Source organism: Nothobranchius furzeri, chromosome 16 (assembly GCF_043380555.1).
Source record: "Nothobranchius furzeri strain GRZ-AD chromosome 16, NfurGRZ-RIMD1, whole genome shotgun sequence".
NCBI lineage: Eukaryota > Metazoa > Chordata > Actinopteri > Cyprinodontiformes > Nothobranchiidae > Nothobranchius > Nothobranchius furzeri.
Window position 1 is genome coordinate 45,688,820 of NC_091756.1, and position 21,688 is coordinate 45,710,507.

A 21,688-nucleotide genomic window follows, 5' to 3' on the forward strand; every position below is an offset into this window, starting at 1 on the left:
CGAGGTGAAGAGAGAGCTGAGACACAAGGCGAAGCTCTCAATTTACAGGTTGATCTACGTTCCTACCCTCACCTGTGGTCACGAGCTTTGGGTAGTGACTGAATGAACGAGATCACAGATACAAGCGGCCGAAATGAGTTTTCTCCGCAGAGTGGCTGGGCTCTCCCTAGAGATAGGGTGAGAAGCTCAGTCATCCGGGAGGGGCTCTGCGTAAATCCGCTGCTCCTCCACATCAAGAGGAGCCAGTTGAGGTGGCTCGGGCATCTGATTAGGATGTCTCCTGGACGCCTCCCTGATGAGGTTTTCCAGGCATGCCCAACCCGGAGGATGCCTAAAGGGAGACTCTGGACACGTTGGAGGGACTATGTCACTCACCTGGACAGGGAACGCCTTGGGATTCCCCCGGAAGAGCTCACCCAAGTGGCTGGGGAGAGGGAAGTCTGGGCCTCCCGATTTAGGCTGCTGCCCCCACGACCCGACTCCAGATGAGCAGAAGAAAATGGATGGATGGGATGGTCTTGCTTTTAAGCTGCTATGAATTTGAAATTGCTGTGAAAATTGAATTGGCTAAATAAATAAAGTTTTGATTGAGTAATTGAAATTGTAATCCATCTTCAAAGGTCACTTAGCTCTGAGACTTTGGGTGCTGATTGGATTACAGAAATAAATGCCATTTATGCCCAGCAGGAGTATGCGCTGTAACCTTAACACAAATGATAGTGACTTAAATAATCATGAACGGGGCTTGAAGGAGTTCACAAGCTGGTTGTTAGTCACTCACAGCTGATCCACGTGAAAAAGGTCCAGTCATCTTCTCTAGAGATGGGAATGAACTGGCTCCCATGAGTCAAACTGTCTAATCTTTGCCAACATTCTCCTCTATCTGCGTCTCAGACACTAGGTTAGGGGAGTTGTTTCAGTTAAAAACCAACTTCAATACTACAGAGAACGTGGTAAACGTAGCCCTGGTTTAAATGTATACCAAGTCACTTAACGGTTTTATATTTGGTAATAAGGCTATGTTGGAGCAAAAAATAAATAAATAAAAAAAATACCTGATCGGACTTCAACTACTGAACCTCAAAACTGAATCGTAATAAAATAGCACAAACATGTCTGATGTAAAGTGAGTGCTGGATAGACCCCCTCATAGCCCCGGGCGGGTGTTGTCCCAGTTCTGAGACAAACGAAGCCCCCTTTATCCTCCTCCACTGACCTGCTGGTAGTTCTCATCTTCAGGCTGGAAACTCTTATCAATAGTATGAAATCTCAAGTTGATGTGAGGAAAATTGTGAAGCCAGTAAATCCACCAGGGAGCAATGTAATCCACTCGGTCCGAAGACATCCCTGCAAGAGAAAAAGTTCTGCTGCAGCCTCAATTAGCCCGTGAGTCCTGAAGCGGGTGGTCCGGTCCGGGTCGGTCCGCAGGCTGAGGTCTTAATCAAGTCTCACATCAATCAAAGGCGGTTTCAGCATAGTCAGACACAGAAATGGTAACTCCTCCACACATGAAGGCGTTGGAGGAAGTCCCGGTCAGGAGGTGGACCTGAAGACGATGTTTTGTCTCCGACAAAGCAGCAGTCAATCTGCGTTCCTCGCCTTCGGTCTGAGGACCCACCGCTACTATCAGACCCAGCGCTGCTCCGCGACGAAGTTCGCTTGCGATTAGTGGTCTCATTTAAAGGGTGGCTTCACCGAATTTCCCCTTTTGGAGCAACTTCGATCGATCCAACTCAAAAATGTCTTTACCAAGACCTTAAATGTGTTTTATGAGTGAACAGTCTGGATGTAGTGGTTTAAATCTGAAGCCATTTTTATTCAACTGACCAAATTAATCTAAAAAATTAATAATAAAAAGTCCTTTAGGATTATTGATTAGAATCAATTGGTGATCTCGTTTATTCTGAATAGGCATAGTCTAATAAAAAATCTAATGAAAAAAAAAATACAATTGTCTAAACAGCCAGAACGGAAATTCCACCATCCTACAAACACAACTAGGGACCCCGAGGGCTACAACTGGCTCATGGACTTGTCTAGTCTCGCCTATTCCTGTCCAGATACAAAGAGTTGAATACGCATTTTAAAGATCAGATGGAAATGAACTCAGAACATCCCTTTAGCCAAACCCGAATCAGAAGCCAACTTTACAGTCCCATAGTCAGCGAGAGGAGCGCGCGCTGAAAGCAAGAAACACGAGGAAAAAGAAAGTACTGGGAAACAGACTAACGTAATGAATGTAACACGTTTAGGTTCATATAAACGGGACGAGTTTTTATCCTTTAGATCAGCGTTGGTTTCAGTAAGCGTTTGTACTACAACTGCACTGCCACCTAGCGGCGCGTTGTAGCAAAGGAGGGGTTAATCAACCCCTTAAACCGGTTTTGAGGAAACCAACTTTCACCAGTAACCTCCAAATATCTTTTGCACGTTCTTGCTGTTTGTCTTTTAATTCCATTTTTTTAAAACACAGATAAGGTTTCTCTTTACCTTGCTGATGGTTTCATTTGTGTCTGCAAACACCTTCAGAGCTGACGGTGGCGTCACTTCCTACTCGTTTATCCGCGAGCAGCAGAGGGCGACCGCTCTCCTCTCCGATGATGCAGTCCCATGCACGATTGAAAAGTCCATCGTCTCTGTTCATGGAGTTTACTCACTGGATCGTGCATGAGACTGTGTCATCGGAGTGGAGAGTGGACGTTGTCCTCTGCTGCCCGCGGATAAACGGAGTACGAAGTGATGCCACCATCACCGTCCTGAAGATGTTTGCAGCTGCAAAACACCTACTTAAAATACATTTGTATAAATGCTGATAAAGGTTCCTAATCTCAACAGTGACGAACAAAGGCCAGGTCCAGGCCATCAAAAGCTCAATCAGGGCATCTTATGGCAAGTTTATGAATCATCCTCACACAAATTTTATCAACTCTTTCCCAGTGCATCACAGGAGGAAAAACTACTCAGGTTAGCCTTTTTTTCAGTTTTTTATTACAATTATCTGTACATCTTGGATTTACTTCAGCTCCTTCACAGCCAGGCCTGCAAAACAGAACAGTAATTACTACAATAGCAAATATGGAAAAAAATGTAGCTTAAAACATCTTTATAGCTATACTATGTTAGAATGTTATGATGAATATATAAATATATTGTGGAGATTGAAAAAGAAAAGAAGTGGTTCTCTTGCATTTGTCTAAAAACCTCAGTCCAGCAAGCACTGGACTATCCAATTGTGTTTCTCACTGAACTTCCCTAGGTCCTTCATTCCTTACACACTCACATTTAGCAACACCAACAGTGTGAGGTTTATGGCACAATTACGTCAGAGAAAGCGAAACAGCCGGCTGCTACCACTTCAATTTAGGACAAACCACTTGAGTCCCAAAAAGAAAACACCATTTGAATTCATCGACAGCAAAAGATGTTTGGATCTAAATAAAATAAATAAATAAGGCAACCAGTTTGTAATAGGGATGTGTATTGGTGAAATTCTACCGATACGATACTGGGGATATATTGCGATACATTCACATACATGACTTTTGAATATTGATGTAATACAGGAAAAAAAATCACGATATATTGCCACGTGAATATTTTTTTTTTACATCCCTAGTGATTAATAGAGCTGAAAAAACAAAAAAAAAAAAAAAATCGATGCACCAAGATGCGGACAAATGATTCTGAATCGTGGAAGAAACATGCCATAATCGATTATAGTGGAATGCAGTTTTGTTTTTTTAACCATGGCACCAGCGTCACATTCTAACTTTGTCAGAGTCTGAAGTGTCCTCCACAATTACAGAATAGGAAACACCAATCGCACTTTGTACGGTGCGGGCGTCGGAACAAGCCCCCACACCGTGAGAATGAACACCACGTCTCTACAGCTACTCTTCATCAGCGTATGTCACACGTCACGTGATCAGGGCTTTCCTGATCAGAAAATGACTGGCATTTAATGAGTTAAAATATTTTGCACTTTTACATAGTCTTAAATACCGCTGTGAATGAAGAGCTTTTGGGGCATTTCATGTTGTGTCAGACACGTTTTTGATAAAAAAAAAAAATATATATATATATATATATATATCCGTCGATGACGTAGACGGCTCGATTCAAAAAATTCGTCGATGTCAGATCCGGTAGTCGACGCACCACGCCCACTTGTTGCATCCCCAGGAGTTTGTAAATAGAGGAATCTGCCTGTTTTTCCTCTAGTTCGCCCTCTTCTCCACCTTCACTAACATCTCCGCCAAATACCGAAGACCCGGAACAATGTCCGTCCGCTACTAGATTCCTTTCTTGTTTTGCCCGCCTTTGTCGCCCGGCAACGGACAACAACTTCCGGGGTCAAATGCGCTGCTTCCTCTATACCGCAGATGTAGAAAATCACCGGGAGAGTTTCTCCCTTCATAAAGGAGCTTCGTTCGGGCATTAGGAGAGCTGTTTTTGTGGTAGCAGTCTCTCCTCCATGCTGGTCTGTTTGCTGGGCATTTTTGGTTTATTTAAAGTTGGTAACTTGAACTTAACGTTGGTAAAGCTACTGTTAGCATTTTTGCTAACAGCTTCTTGCGTTTGGATAAGCTGTTACGTTTTGGTTTGGAGTTAATCTTTTTTGTGGTGTAGATCTCCCTTTAATTACATTTAGAGTGTTGTAGTTTTTCGGTTTAGTTTAAAATATCACCTTGAGTTTGGTTTAACCACCCAGTTAAGAATTTGGACCTTTGGAGATCCTTATTTTTGTCCAGAACCCAGTAATCGTTGCCCAGTGGGACATCCCTACTTATTTGTACTTTTGTTTTAGTTCCCCACAGGCAGAATTTGTTTTATTCCCAACCTGTGGATGGAAAGATTTTTTTGTTGTTGTAAATAAACCTGATCATCATTTTCAAATTCAAAGAAACTATTAATCCCAGAGGGAAATTAGTTTCAGTACACACAATTCTAAGAATTGGTGACTGTGCTCATTCGCAACCCAAGTCGTACTACCTTAATTAACTTTTAAATCCCGTGTTATTGTCCTTTCCTTTTTGCACATGAGCCAAACTCCCCAAGAAGGCTCGTAACATCACTCGCCTCATGCACATAAATGACAAAAACAAAGCAGTATGGAGACACTCCGTCTCCAACCACCTCTCAGGCAGCAGCCTGCACTCCCAAGTTCTACATGTCTCCAGAACATAACCAACCGCAACACAATAAAAGCAGTGTTATACAAAATGGAAGGCCCGTAGTGTTCTCTTTCAGTACTAATTAATCAATTTTTTGAGGAATTTGAGATTTTCTGGTTTTTATTAATTGTGCTATAGAAAAATAATCGTTTGATTAATTGTCTAAATAGTCATTAGAATAGTCGACCATTTGATAAAATAATCGTCAGAACAATAGTTTTAAAAATAAGTTTACCCCCAGCCCTAATATATATATATATATATATATATATATATATATACATACATATATATATATACACACACACACACACACATAATATACATACATATACATATATATATATATATATATATACACATCCATATACAGGGTTTTTCCCTGCATTCAAATTTGCGTGGCTACCGCCTCCAGCTAATTTTGTGCCATCCCAGCCTGATTTCACGCTGCCCCCAGCTATATGGATGTTATTTTAACTGCAGTTGCAGCGCTGCGCCACTACAGGAGCGCTGTATCAGCAGCGCTGCACCGAAAAGCACTAAAACCGCTGCAGACAAAGATCAAAAATTGCTTTTCTCGCTAGTTGGTACATATCTGTGGTTGGCGCTATTGACGTCCTGATTTTCCCCCAGGCTCTTCCATATCAGAGCAGGGCTGAACAGTGCGATGAAAAAAAAAAACGGTCTGTGCGTGTCGGTCTATTTTTAAACGTAGCACTGGTGCAACATCTTTGAATTTTCATTTTCCCCAGAACTTTATTGAACAAAAGTAAGTTACATGTAAGAAAAACACTTTACTGGCGCACAGTGTGGTCTGGATGTAGTGGAGGAAATTAAAGGAACCAGCAAAGGCAGAACCGGTCCAAAGTTAGGGATCAAAAGTGCAGCTACAGATTGGCTAATGCTAAAGCTAACGGGTACCAGTCTCACTATCAAGTGGCGCACAAAAAAATATATGATCGTAAAACTAAAAGACTAAACTCTACAAGCGGATGAAAAGTCCCCACCATCCTGTTTATTCTGCATCCTACAGCTCTATGGATCAGAACCGCTGCACACAGAAGCAGGAAGTACGGCAAGCCGTTGTATATAAACCACAAATGCTTCTATCTTCTAACATAATTTGAACTGGATTATTGCCAACCTGTACATAATGCCACCATTACATTGTTTGCAGCAGAAATTAAATGTTATTACCATTTTCAATACAAATGCATGTCAATGAAATGCATTATTTTTTACTGGATATACTTGTGTTATTTTGACTAAGATGAGTGTTATTAATACAAACCTAAAATGTTACTGAAATGTAGGTACTAAAAAATATTTTTAACTATAAATATCAGATGGGAAGAAGGGAACTTAACACCAATCTAATGCATATTATTGACTTTTATAATATTTTGCCTTTAAAAAAGTGAGGCAGTTGAATGCAGAGTATGTATGTGCTGGCGCATGGTCAGGATGGTACCACCTCTGCCTCAATTTGAGCCAGGAAAAACCCTGATAGATGACATCTTTTATTTATCGATTAAAACACATCCATATGAAATAATTGTGATGCATTGAGATATTGTAGTAAGAATGTATTTGAAACATGACTTATTCTAAATTACCTGGAGGCAGGGACTGCTTGAGCTTCTCGGCCTTCTCCTTGTCTGTGATGACCAATGTGTACAGGTATCTGCTGCAGCGCACCTTAAACTTTACATTGTCCTTGTTCTTCTTGATCTTTACGGCTGAAGGGGAGAAAAAAATATATATTTTTTACATATATAAAAAAATGTAGTCAACACGACTAGTCTTTATCAATTATTTATAAGAAAGCAATCCCAGAGTTATGAATAAACATGAAGGAATATTTGACTTGGGTTGTTCTGATTAATGATTCTATTGTTTCAATAAGAACCACTAAAGGGTGCTGTTAGAGTTGACATTTGTATCATCAAGGGGCTTTCAAGTAAAATAGTTTCTTTACATCACTGTGGAAGCTTACTTTTTAACTCATTAAATTCATCTAATTTATACTGCAAAGATTTATGTAAAACAGATTAAAACACGACAAGAGAATCTGTGCTTGGATTATTTGGACTCACATTTGGCATCCTTCCTCCTGGCAGTCAGCAGGAAATCTTTGATTTCTTCGATCTTGCGAGGCTAAAGGTAACAGGAGCAGGCAGTTAGGCGTATTACAGCTGATCACAAAATACTGACTTGAGACAAAAACGAGCTGGTGTTAGTGGACCGGTGGAACTGAAGTTTCTGTTGAAGCCAAAACCCAGCACTTGGTCCATCCATTATTCTTGCAAGCTTGTGAAATGCATCATAAGCACGTCAGCTAATGATGTTTGGACATCTTGCGGATTGAAATCGCACCTGTAAGTGTTGTTTCTGCATGTACTCGATATGAAGTACATTAGCTAGTCAAATACCGAGCTGAACATGTCAAGGCCCAGGAGCTAGCCAGCTAATGCTAACCACAAGTCGCGGCTATCCTTTCCTCTGGTCGGTCTCTTAACAGCATTTCTGGAATTCAGTATGAGGGAACAATACACAAAACACCCCACAACAAACTATTAGGTATGTACATCAAATAAAACGATCCTCACCATGCTTCCCGTGTCAGCGGACTGGATGCTGCGAAAGAACAGAATGACCCGAATCACATAATCGGTTGAGCAACAAATTAATTTAAAATGGGAATTTTCACGTTACAATGTGGAGAATGGTTCTAACAATTTTATTTTGACAGATATGACTTTGTCATTATTACTGGAAAAGAGGATGTCTAACGATTGAAATTCTTGGTCTGTTTGTGTGCGAACGCTTGACTCACTCAGTCAGCCGGAGAAGGGATGAAAAGGGGCGGGACTTCCGGTTTGAAATGGTTTTATAGCAAGCCACGGCAAGCGCAGTGGGTCAATATTAAGGAAAAGGCGAACTGTTTAAGTTCAAAATCGACATTTTTACATTATATTTTGGTATTTTAAGAGATTAGTAGTGATAAATAACACTTTCAACTATGTTTTCTGATAGTTAATGCAACATTGTGCCTAACTTTACAGCTACAAGGGACAAAAGATCACAGACAAAACAAATACCTGAGCTAAAAACGAGTTTGCGGTTCAGTTAGTTATTTAAGTAACGTGTTTTAATGTGTGTTTGATGTCAAATGCAGAACCAGAAAAAATAAAACGCAAAGTAACAAAGAAATATCGTCACTGATCACTTTTAATGTATAATCAAAGGTGAACAAATGCATCTAAAATATAAAGAGAATATACTCATAGACAAATTAACCTTTCAGAACTGGAAATTGTTTTAATTACATGTTTTTAGGATTTTTTCACAGATAACAAATCAGGAGATTGTGTCAGTGGTCAAAGTTTAATGTCAGTTTGAGTCTCAGGGAGATAACATGATAAGTAGACAAATCTGTCTTTATTTAATCTATTCATGACCACTTTTTCACTTTTTAATAACCTACTCAAATCCGGTTATTTTCTGTTTTTCTGTTCTTTTTTGCTTCTATATTATTTCTGGAGACGATTATTTGTGTCCAATAGGTCATGATTTTAAAAATCAAAACCAAAATCTTATGCTGATGAAGTTTGGACCAGTGGGAGAACTTCACCTAGCTAAAGATGATTTGGACAAATATGTAAACGAAATTTGTGCTACAATATCTGGATCATCTGAACTCAGCCCAGAATCATTTTACTGATGTTCTTAAATGGGTGTGTGTTGTGATGGGGTGGGGGGTGAGAGGCGGGGTGGAGGGGAGGTATGTTATGACTGTGCCAATGCTTTTATTTATTTTTTTGGTGTGGGAGGGACAGCAATGGGGGTTATGTGGGGTCACTTTGAGTTGCACTTTTTGTAGGAAAAGAGCTTTATAAATAAAGTTTGGTTGATTGATTGATTTTCCTGTAGGGACTGATTGATGTCTTTTTGCATACAAACTGACCATAAATTAGAGCTGCTCATTTTGGAAATGCAAAATAAAAAAAAATAAAAACAAGGCTCAGCTAGATTACCTCAGGTCATCTGCACATTACCACCAGCTTGATAAAATATGAGTTCAAATGCCTGTTATAGTCCAAACAGTTAAATCCCAAAAGCAGCCACAGTAATAAGCATTTAAGTATATAAATGTTCCCACTAAGGACATACTCATCTATTATCTCCACAAGCTGACAAAAAGGTGTATTTCTCTAGCAATAACGTGTAGTTAATGGAGCAGTCCTGCTCCATCCACTGTGATACGGGAGTCTATTTATTTTACTTCCTTGCTTCTTATGAGTCACTGCAAGGATACTTTGTTGCAGAGGGAATCTTACTGTTTAAGAAAATGGAAATTCACCAAATAAATACATATTCCCATTGCTGTTTCCGTCTGTGCTGGTTTTATGTATGAGGTGGAGTTCGATATGCATTGATTTAGTCAATTATTTAGCTCAGGAGGTCCAAGCTAGTGGTCATTCAAGGCTGAGTGACATCTCAGTCTGTTTCCATGGAGACCCACTTGGACCCAGACCAGGCATTTTTAATTAACCTACCTGCTACCAGCCTGCCCACGTTCACAGGCCATATCCTCCTGTGCACATCCTGCTGGACTCATTTCACTCAAGATTTTAAATTTTTACCATTCTGGTGTCAGTCAAGACACGTTTTTTAAGCTAGGATTTTCTTTTTTTAAAACTGATTTGACAATTTAGCAATCCTACAACTCTGCCTGGTGCAGGTGTTTTATTTTCCTTCTTTTAGAATTTGTTTGCCGACTCAAAGTGTTTTATATCAAGAAAAGTGAGCAGTTTAACTCAGTAGGGAGGTCAACACTTTACTGCTGAAAAGCTTACTCACTCTTTGGTGTAGCAGAGAAGAAGTGACTCAGTTTCAGTGAAAGATGTGAGATCATCATAATATATTCACAGCTGTCTGGGTCATTGTTAAAGAGGAATGAGTTAATATTTGTTACAAACCAATGTTTCTGATCACAAACATATTTCTGTCAGACAAAAATAATTTGACTTTATGAACTTTTGCAGATATACGTTCATTAAATGCAGAAGGATCACATCATCTCCATGATTTACTACCAAGCCTCTTTAACAGCAGTAGGATTTTATTCCATCAGCTCACAAAAAACAACCAGACACAATCTGATGAATCTCTTTAGCCTTCTTTGTTGCAGTGTTAATTTTTAACCACTAGATGGCAGTAAGCGATTGTTTGTTTTGAGCAGCTTTAGCCACTGTTGTCTTTAGGAGACGCTGTGTAACAAGAAATCAGCTCAGCCACTTTAAAGTCAGTCTCTGCGCTTTCAAACAGAACAACTGCAGTTCTGTTCTATTTGGTGTTTTTGTACAAATGCATTGGACTTCACTTGCTGTGTTATATAAACAGACCATAAACCCACAGGTTAAAATGGAAATCTTTATGATTTATTGTGCAGAAAATCATCACAAGGTTCTCAAATGTTTAATCAAACTTATTTGAACTTAGTTGCACATAGATTTTTTTTGTTACCACACCGCATCTCCAAAGAGAGATGGATTCGATGAGCACACCTAAGGCAACTTTTAATTTATTTACACAACTGGCAACGTTTGTGAATTTATTCAGCACTCTAGAACACATCTGATGTCCCCTTTTCGTTTGTTGGACACCCAAATGCTCCGGTGAAAGTACAACCCCTCTTTTGTGTACAACCCTCTCGGGCTGAGGGATGATCATTTTTTGTTATTATGCTTGGGCTTATTAAAAAGACATATCGAGAAAATGTTTTTTCCTTTATTTTAACAGTCGCCGAAGAAGAAGTGGATGATGGGATTTCAGGAGCTACACCAGAGACAGTGTAGGTAATGATTCAGTTCATTTGTGCCTGTAGGCCTGTATGAGTGACAACGTACGCCACTCTACCTGGGAGCTAATGAACAACGCTTTAGGGGTCTTGTTATTTATCATATTCTGATCTATTGTAAGAATGTCTGAATATCTCCTGAATGGTTTACTGTGACATTATTACGGGATTAGAGTCAGTGTGAGGCTTTAAATGTACATTTATCATGGATGGAATGTAAAACAGAGCTTTGGGCGTTGCAGTTATTTTATTCAACTCATACACAAATTGTTTACTAGAGGAAGCCGCCTACAGGAATAATGTGTAATGAAATGAATGCAAAACTTACGTCGATGAAGCTTAGGTTTCATTAGATACCCAAAAGGAGGGGATTTTAAAATTCTCTCTACTGCATTTCCCGCCTTATCGCTCTGCTTATTGAACAAATTGATTGGTCAACTATCGATCTGCGGTCCGGCAGCTTTATCAGAGGCAAACTTAAAGTACATCTGCAGATGAGAGGAGATTATTAGAGAGTCTGCAGGTTTGCCCTGACAGAATTTCAATGTGCTTAGACTTGCCAGAGTGTAGAAACCATTGAGGAAATTTACCGCGGGGCTCTCATTTATCATGTTCAAAGAACCTGTGCACCACTGCGAACGGCTTGTCCGAGAAATCAGTGGGGCTTTTTGTCACGTCTCCCTGCCAGTCAGGCGTGCTTTGTCAGAAAATCAGGACACCAAGGAGCAAAGAGAGAGGAAGGAGGAAGAGCTTACTGCTCAGGTCACTGCTAGTTTAGAGATTTAAATGATGCAGTGAGAACTTTTGCAGAAAATTGGCACAAATAGTCTTCAAAAGGTATTTTAGGCAAATTTTAAATGTGTTTCAGTGTAAAAGTAACAAAGAATTGTCGTCCAACCCATCGTAGACAGCTCTCTGAACAGCCTTTGTTCAGAGATTAAAGTTTCTCTCCTTCAGGACTATGAGCTAACGTCTAAATCAAATGCAGCCAAATACAGAGTAGTGCCGTTGTATTGAACCAGCTGACATTCTTTATTTTATAGATGCTCTTGTGAGCTTTACTCTATCCAACTTTCACTGCAATTAATTTCTCAGTACATAAGTTTTTGACATGTAACTGGTGGTTATGGTAAACAGCTGTAGCAAAAAGTGAAATTTTGTGAGGATTTTGTTAAAATATTTACTTAAATTAGCACATTATGAATGCAAAATTGATCATTTTGATTCAAATCATGTATCACAAGTAAGATAGTAATTATCATAATTAGCAAGAAACACACTTCAAAATGCAGGATTCAATTCAATTCAATTCAATTCAATTCAATTCAATTCTATTCTATTCAATTCTATTCTATTCTATTCTATTCTATTCTATTCTATTCTATTCACCACTGATTTCAGAAACTCTTTGTCTTTAAGCTACTTTTCCACCAAACATGACCTAAAAGCTCAAACAGAAACACCATCCTATATGTTGCAATCTCTTTGTAATACTTTATACAAGCAATGTGGATGATAATTCTGAAAATGTGAGAATACACACAAAAGCCTTTATGGAAGTGAGGTGTAGAATAGGTGTGAAAGGACAGAGAAAAGCAAAAGTGCGAGACTCCCCAGTGGACAATGTCAGAAGAACATGTGGTGGCCGCATGGAGGGGGCCATCAGCTTGAACACTGTTGTTAACCACTTAAACATTCTCCCTCTCCTGATAATAACATTTTACTTTCCTTGACATACAACTAGTTTACCCGTTTAATTATAAATTCACTAGGATAAATACAATCAAGTTTATCTCTCATTAAATAGAATATTTACAATAAAGTCACAATGTAACCATAGAAACACTACTTGGTATGTATGTTGTGTGTGTGTTTGTGGGTGGGCTGGCGCTGGTGTGTGTGTGTGTCTGCTCTGTCTTCTTGATCCCCAGTGAGTCATGGTGGATGGCTGCTAAAGCTTGGTTTATGCTTGACGCATTCACTTTCCGCTTGGTGATGCGGCTCGCGGCTGGAACACGCTTCACAACTGGCAGCGTTTATGGTTCATGCGGCTCGTCTCTGCGGTGAGCCAATATTCTCCCAAACTGAACGGGGCAGCATGGAGCTCTACAGCATGCATCCAACACTACACCATAGTAGAAGTAGAATTTACTGTTGTTTACAACATGGCATTCCAACATTTTTTAACAGCGTCCTCGTCTTTTCTGACAGTGCGAGCTATTTCTCCAAGAATTATTAAGAACATGTTGATCACAGTGATCTTTGAGAGCTGAATCATACAAATGTCTGTATTTACGAACCTCTGCCATACTATTTCTTGCCGGTCCGCCATGTTTTTCCGCGTCCGACCGTCCGCATGGTTAGAAAATTTCCTAGGTGCGCGTTGCGGAAATTTTGGGCTGTGCGGAGGCGCGGTGGAGGGGCGTGGTTGTTAAAATGACGCAATTTCGCCGCGCGGAGCCATGCGGACCTCGCGGACGCGTCAAGCATAAACCAACCTTTATACTGAGCCAGGATCCTCTGGAGGTGTCTTCCTGTTAAAAGGGAGTTTTCTTCTCCACTGTCGCTAAATGCTTGCTTAGTATGAGGATTGCTGTAAAAACTCTGACACTAGTCAGAGACTTGATGGAATTTGCTGGGTTCCTTATTTAGGAAACTTTTTTCTGATTGGCTTAATGAACTGACCTGTATTGGAATGTTTACTATGTGAAGTGCCTTGAGACGACTCTTGCCGTGATTTGGCGCTATATAAATCAACTTGAATTGAACATGATAGCTCTAGGCTTCTCAGTCAGTGTTAAATGATTATGATTTCTCACGCTGGAGTCAGAATTTTAAAAGACTTTTAAACAACAAAATGGTAAGAGGGTATGAGATAAGGAAAATAATGAAATGACAAAGTAAAGCCAATTTTCACCTCTACGCTCTTGTTTTGTAGTTTTTCATGCAAAAATATTTTGAGCTGCTTAAGTTTCCACTGTTGAATTGAAATAATTTCAGTTTTACAAATGTACATGTTTTAATGGTTTCCTGACCTTTTGTAATAGTTATAAATAAAATACTATTATTATATTGTGTTTTTAAAAATCACCAGAGTCATACAGAATGAAGAGTTGTTATGATACAACATGTAACCTAAAGAATGCACTGAAATTGACTGGAAGGCTCCACTAATTACCCTACGATTATTATAATTCTTGTGGTATTAGTTTTTTATCTTCTACAATTCAATGTTTGTTTAACATCACTGATTAAAACCAGGTGTGTTAAATTTATATATATATATATATATATATATATATATATATATATATATATATATATAAACTTTATGTAAAATAAAGGGTTCATTGGGGCATTTTTTTATAAAGTAGCTCATAAAATGGTGCTGGAAGGCTCTCACTATGATGCACGTAACAGTAAACTCTGAAACCACTTCAGTGTCTTCCTCTCTCAGACTATCTTGAAGATATTTAGTCCTGACATAGTTCTGATTCTATAACATAGTCCAGCTTATTACGTCCTCTGAGTCTGAAACATGTCAGAGAGACATCCACACTTGTCATTTGAGACCTATACAGCCATTGGTCTCCACTTACTGTCTCTTAGTCTCTCTCTCTCTCTCTCTCTCTCTCTCTCTCTCTCTCTCTCTCACACACACACACACACACACACAAACACACACACACACACACACACACACACACACACACACACACACACACACACACACACACACACACACACACACACACACAAACACACACACACACACACACACACACACACACACCTGCCAGCTATAGCAGTGGTGATGCCAGGATGTCTGTGGTCCCTGATGCCCCCTGTCAGACTGGCCTTGCTTGAGTCACTACAGCAGGTCCCTATCCACCAGATAATATTTCCTGGCCACTGTCTGTGGTTGAGCTGTTGGCTCACGTCTTACCATTAGTTTACGAAAACGGTCTTTAGAATAACACATTTGATTAAAATGGCAGTTTATCTGATTATGGAGGTTTGTGCCGGAGGTCTTGTGGACTATTTTTGTGAAATGCTTCTAATCAAGAGAATCCCGAAGGATTTCTTACAGGAAAATTAAATTCTGCTCTGCACACAGTGGTACTCAGCAACACAAGTTGGTAAAGTCAGAATAACAAAATAATCAATTGTCTCCTGCAAAAGTTACAAAGTGAAAAAAGATAACATTTACAGTAAGGGTCCCTTTATGAACATTATTATTAAGCATTAATAAACCATTAAATAAAGTATTAACAACTGCTTAATACTATTGATAATATTATGTAATGCATTAATAAGCGGACACCTCACCATTGGCTCTTTGTGCTGTCCTTAAGGACACTTACATTTAACAATATTAAGAACCTTAATAAAGGTTGTTTATTAAGGCATAATGCACTAATCAGTCAGTCCTAGGTGGCAGTGAGGCAGCATAATGAATCATAAAGGGGAGTGAACAGGAGTGGACAGTAGAGTGGGGGACGGGTGCAGGGAGAGTCCTAGTTTAGAAGATGCTCTCTGAAGAGCTGGGTCTTCAGGAATGTCTTTAAAATTGGCAACGACGCCCCTGAGCGTTAATAAAGGGGCTCTTATTGTAAAGTGTTACCCAAAAATATTTAATATAGCATACAGCACATAAACAGTTCATGATTTTCTTTTCTTGTTCTGGCTATTTACTTGTAGAAAGTCTATGTTATGGAAATGTTATGTTTATTAATTCTTGATCATTGATTCAATCAACTGAATGTAATACGTATTGCTGTATGCCTCTTTGCATGCTCACTTATTCAGACACACCCACACAAGCCACTCACACAAACACACACACACACACACACACACACACACACACACACACACACACACACACACACACACACACACACACACACACACACACACACACACACACACACACACACACACACACATATGATCTCACTTTAATTCCTTTCCTATCTCTTGGTATAAATAAACTCTGTGACCAGATGTTCGAGGCATTTTGCCTCGTGCATATGCCACAGTTATAACTGTTTGACTTGTTGTCTCATTGTCTCCTTTTCTCTTCGACTACAGGAAATGGGTTATTGATAAACATATTGATAAAATCCCTAACAGTCAACCATGGCTGCAGCCCTCCACCAGCCAGGGCTTTATAGCAGTGGCCCGTCAGAAGCCTCTCCTCAGACACGCAAAAGCCTGCATGGAGTTTGCTCAAAGACACCCGAAGTATGGCGTCCACCAACGTTTACCATCCAGCCAGCCAGAATTAGAGGGGATCTGCAAGGAGGAACGGCAGAGGATCCTCACATCCAGGTGTAAGAAACGTGTTGCATCTTTACCAAGTGTGTACATTAATGAGGAAATATATATATTTTATTCATGTTAGTAAATGGCTGCAATATAACAGAGTGAAATAATTGACAGGTGTCTAAATACTTTTCGTACCCACTGGAAACAAATAGCTACTTTGAACAATTAAAACAAATCATAAACTATGTTTATAAACTATATGCTATATTAAATCTTTTTTGGTAACATTTTACATGAGGGAGTAGGCAGGACTTCAGGTATTAAAGTCGATGACTAGAAGGATGGGTGTTTGTTCAGACATTAACTTCTAGGTTTTTCCAGGTTCTAGATGTTGATTAGTGTTCTTATTTAGCCAGTTTTTAAACTAGAATTTGATGGGACTTTAATGTCCCCATTTGCACAAACTCACACACACACACTTTCTCTTCAAATTAGTCAAGATTGTTGCTCATCACATTTAAGTTTAACTTGAGTTAACTTCAGTTAATGTCAAACATCCCAGCAGTTTAAGTTTGGCCAGAAGACAAGAGTCAAACAGAATTTAATATCGAGTAAATTATTACAGCCCGATCTTTCTTTAGGACTCTCGTTGACCCTTCACATAAATTTACATATTAAGTGGAGGTGGAGAAGCATACTGATATTTACTGACAAATTAGGAATGCTCTTTTCAAGCTCTGCTTAGAAGCCTACTAGCATCTCTAAAAGGTTATATTATGCTAATTTAAAATTGCATGCCCAAAGAGCTGGTGCTCAACCCCAATTCATGAAACATCTGACGACATGGTTGAATGTTTGTGCCCATAGTAGATTCCCTTCACTCATCGATGTGATGCTAACACTTGTGAAAAGCTATTTTGTTAAAAATAGACTGGTTATTTGAGCTGATTGCCATGACTACTGGATGCAACTGTTGAATGCCTCACCTACAGTATTATCACCTGAAAGTTATGAGTGAAACTCCTTTCTTCCACTGGTCCCACTGCTTTCTATCTAAAATGAATTGATTCTGTTAAGTTCTTAAGTATATCTCATGTCTACATAATGTCTATATCTTACTTTTTGGTCTCGTTTCTATTGGCTCATTACATCTTCTAATGGATGTACCTTCCAGCTGTTCATTGTCACTGGTAATTAGATGATGATCTGCACCAAAAGAATACTATATGAAGATGAATTCTGAGGGCAATGGGTGGAATTAAAGAGTGGAAAGAGTCCATCTTCAAATGCCCTAATTAAGCTGGAAAATGGCTGGGGGGCACAAGATAGGGATGAGAATCTATTTTCAAATACAAAATATATATATATATATATATAAAGTTCAGCAGCATGCCTCATTTTGTGCATGAAAAGATATTGCTGCTGCATGGAGGCATAGTGAAAACTCTCACTTCCAACCTACTCCTCTCACATCCCTGAATATTTATCCAATCTGATGCCACCACCACACTGATGCAGTCTCCAAAACAAAATGAGTCTATCTATCCCTTCTGTACCTCAGCAGTACTAGCTGCCACTGCAGACATGTAAACACATTTGATCTTTAGTGAAAGAAACTGCTTAAAATGTGCCACTTCAGTCACTACTGACGCCCATGCATTTGCATATTTGTTGAATTTGTAATCAGCCTTAATATAACATGCAGGATAAGAACATAGGGAGAGCCCATCACCTTGAGTGGTTGTGACAAAGTTTTTTTTTATCCATTACTGAGTCACAACCTTTAGGAGATTTTAGACATATTCTGTTCCATGACAGTGCAAATGAGCATCACGCTTCAGGTATCACACGTTGGGTGTCAAATGGGCATTGCGGAGAACATTCCACTGTATGTTTACAATTAGAGTCATTTCTATCTGACATATGTTTTGAACAAGCTGCACAGTGGAGTGGTGATTAGAGCTGTTGCCTTGCAGCAAGACGGCCCTGGGATCTTTCTGCATGGAGTTTGCATGTTCTCCCTATGCATGCATGGGTTCTCCGGCTTCCTCCCACAGTCCAAAAACATGATTGAGGTTGATTGGTCTGTCTAAATTGTCCTTGGGTGTGTGTGTGTGTGTGTGTGTGTGTGCACAATTGTTTGTCCTGTGTGTCTCTGGTTCAGAAAATGGATGGATGGATGGACATGTTTTGAACATGCGCTGCATCAGATTGTCTTATTAGAAAATTCTATATTAGATTGCCAGTCTCGTGTCATCAAATGCATTTCATTTGTTATCAATGGAAATCTTTAACAGACATGTTTACCAAAAGTTTGCTGCAAATGTGTTGCATGAAATGGACATACTTACTCTCCATACACGAAAGAAAATGAAGATGGTTGGATTCTTGGTTCATTGGATTCCTAAAGGTGCATGACGTAAGAATGACATCCTGTGGTCAAATTTGAATACTGCATTCTACATATTGAAACCAAAAACAGACTTCCCCGGCGCGAGTCAAGATGGGTGAGTCCATGAACGTTAAGTCACAGTGTGACTTCTGTCAGGCTTTTCAAATCCTAGAGATTCACCGTCTATTTTGTATCAGAAGCGAATGCAGGAGATAAGTGTAGGAGACTATTTTCATGTTCAGACAGCATGAAAAACCCAGAGTGACTGATAATCAGAAATAATAAACACTGAATTTTTTTTCAGAGTTCCACAAAAGCTCTGGTGTAATACTAAAAATTGAAAACCATATATTACAAATTTTTGCTTAAGGCATTAAAGTTGTTTTATAATCCCGCAGACAAGCTAGGTTTTGAACACAAACACAGTCACGGAACGGTATCTTCCCTGAGATGCTTCTGCTGGCAAAATGAGAGAGTGCTAAACACCAGTCTCTGTTTTCTAGGTCTCTATACCTTTTGTTGTCTATGACTTCAAAATGGTGTTTTTCCTTTTGGGACTCTGATAGTTTGTCCTAAAGTAGAAGTGATAGCAGCTGGCTGTTTCTCCTTCTCTGATATTATTGAGTGGAGAATCTCTCACACCAGTGGTGTTCTGTTGCCAGTGCAAAATTAATGGAGGACCCAGGGAAGTTTGGAAGGGCGGCGATTCAGCAAACCTGACAACCGGATGGTCCAGTGGTTGCTATCAGTCTTAAATGTGTTATTGGCAGAGGTTTTTAGACAAATGCGAGATAACCACTTCATTAAATTCTGTTCTCTTTTTTATTCACCACTATTTATTTATAGACCCATTGCATGTTATTGTTTACATCCGGTAATTTGTGTAATTACTATAACAAGTCTGTTACCGTGGGCCACACAGAACTACACACCACACCGGCCTTGTCATTTTCACACACTTTTATTTCCCAGGACTGGTCAACAGCACAGCTCCTCTCCACTGCTGAATCCGCTTGGTCGATTGGTTCTTCCCCGGCTGACTCCTCATCCTCATGGCGGCGCATAGTTTTATAAAAAAGCACACAAGTCATTAGATGACTATAACTTGTTTCTGGACATGTGGAGCAGATATTTTATTTTGTCATGAGACTTTGTCTGCCACAATGTGAGTGGTTTATCCACCAGAAATGGCTGCTAACCACTGCCTTCAGTGTACAGTATGTTATCAGCTGGAAACCTGTAAGATTTAACTTTACTGTCCTTCTTTCATCTACTTGTGCAGCCTACAGATCTTCTTGTGTAAACCATGGTGATAGATTTTATGTAGCTGCTATTTAGCTCTGTTTATTGATAACTAACAGATAAACAACTGTGGTTAACGGGGAGGTGCCCTCCAGCCTGGGGGGCAGGGGTGTGGGCACGTTACGCCACGCTGCAATGGGTCTATAGCTATCCTATGTTAGAAAGTTATTAATTAGCATGTCAAAAACATTTTAAGCTTATTTGTTTTCCAAAGTTGCCATTGTAGCTTTAAATATATTATAATATTTGAAAAACTCATGGCATGTTTGTTGGTGACCCAAAAATTATTTTGAAAGGATGACGTTAGGAATCCAGTCCAAACAAGCATTTACCATCTTTGTGATTACGTGTGGCAGCAAATCAAGAATCTATTTAATGATGTGTTGCAATCTCAACTACCGTCCTCTTCTGTCCAGTTTTGTACACCTGCAATCAATTGAGTGAGTTGCACTATGTTTATGAACGTGCAGAACCAGAAAACTGATTTATCGTGAACAGATAGTTCTCTGTGACATCAAAGAGAATAATATTAAAAAGAAACATGAATGGTCTTTGAGGGAAAATTGGGTCATTCTATGTCAACTTATTCAAAAAGTTTCAGCTGAAAAATCAGCTTTAGATGTGATTCAATTCCAAACTATCCACAAAATTACATAATTTAACAATAATATTTTATTGCTACATAAAATCAAATTACCAAAATTGCATATATATATAGAATATGCAAATAGAAAAAATGCTGGAAGTGCTGCAGGGGTGTGAGAAATCTTATCTGGTGCTCTCACTGGTGCTCTTCAGCCAAGGGATCCACATAAATGTTGGCAAAAGGAGATCTGAGGCACTCAGGAGGTACACAAATAAAAAGCCTTTATTAGTACATGGCTTAAATTGTTAAAAACATCAATGCCAACGCGTTTCAGCCCACAGGGCCTTCATCAGGGCTCAAAATGGTTGTATACTCACTCACCCCCATGTTAAAAAGGCCAATCAATGACACCTGCCAAAGCTGGGCAGGTAGACTGCATTCTGATTGGATGGCCAGTACAACACAAAAACTTTTTACATCTAAACAATCCTATTGTAAGGATGAATACTTACAAATATGAAATTTAACTTCTAGAATTTGAGAAAAAATTATAAATATGGTACACAAATTGTAAGAAAACATGAGATTATAAATAAGGAGCTAAATCTAATTCTCCATTAAGACCTGGGAAATTAGTAGCTTTTAGTGTGTAAATCCAAAAAGATTCTCTTTGCAAGAGTTTTTTAAGCCTATCTCCTCCTCTAATTGAAATTTTTATATGTTCAATCCCTGTGATTTTAAGAGAGTTACAGCTTCCATGATTTGTGTCTTTATAATGCACTGCCATAGGATATAGATGATTACCAGATCTGATTGCTTGTTTGTGCTCTGCAAGTCTTGCTTTTAACTTGCGTTTAGTTCTTCCAATATAGAAGCAACCACACGGGCATTCTAGTCTGTAGACCACGAACGAAGTATTACAGTTGATGAATGTATTAATGTAAAAAGTACGTCCTGTGAAAACATCAGCAAAACAGTTAGTGTTAGTCATGTTGTCACAGTGAACACAATTTCCACATTTATAGTTGCCTTTTCGAGTTGATAACCAGGTTTTTTGTTGCTGTGGAGGAAGGTGACTTTGAACAAGTTGATCATTTAAT

The 21,688-nt window shown here is 39.2% G+C and overlaps 2 protein-coding genes across 4 annotated transcripts in view; both read right to left on the reverse strand.

The window, feature by feature from the left end:
* ttyh2 (tweety family member 2) overlaps positions 1 to 1,557 on the reverse strand; it is a 112,270-nt gene extending 110,713 nt beyond the window's left edge. For both annotated transcript variants that reach the window (XM_015962811.3, XM_015962810.3), the window contains exon 1: positions 1,217 to 1,557. In XM_015962811.3, coding sequence (XP_015818297.1) covers positions 1,217 to 1,345 — 129 coding nt within the window. In that variant the 5' untranslated portion in view covers positions 1,346 to 1,557. The remainder of the gene's footprint in view (positions 1 to 1,216) is intronic.
* A 1,408-nt stretch (positions 1,558 to 2,965) lies between these two features.
* Positions 2,966 to 8,070, reverse strand: rpl38 (ribosomal protein L38). Of its 2 annotated transcripts, none has more exons than XM_054749325.2 (5): positions 8,011 to 8,070; positions 7,784 to 7,811; positions 7,271 to 7,331; positions 6,791 to 6,913; positions 2,966 to 3,039 (listed from the first exon to the last, which is right to left on the reverse strand). In XM_054749325.2, exons 2-5 carry the CDS (start codon positions 7,784 to 7,786, stop codon positions 3,014 to 3,016), a joined length of 213 nt encoding a protein of 70 aa, XP_054605300.1. In that variant the 5' UTR covers positions 7,787 to 7,811; positions 8,011 to 8,070; the 3' UTR covers positions 2,966 to 3,013. The 2 variants fall into 2 exon arrangements, with proteins under 2 accessions (XP_054605300.1, XP_070401543.1); XM_070545442.1 differs by lacking the exon at positions 8,011 to 8,070 and adding an exon at positions 7,948 to 8,010.
* Between the last annotated feature and the right edge of the window lie 13,618 nt (positions 8,071 to 21,688).

Bases quoted from the DNA above. Each gene is read 5' to 3' on its own strand.
- rpl38 (XM_054749325.2), bottom strand. The intron at 6,914-7,270 runs GTGAGTCCAAAT...TCTCCCCTTCAG, and splicing joins CAGGAGGAAGGATGCCAAAT to CCGTAAAGATCAAGAAGAAC. The intron at 3,040-6,790 runs GTAATTTAGAAT...TCTGTTTTGCAG, and splicing joins CAAGCAGTCCCTGCCTCCAG to GCCTGGCTGTGAAGGAGCTG.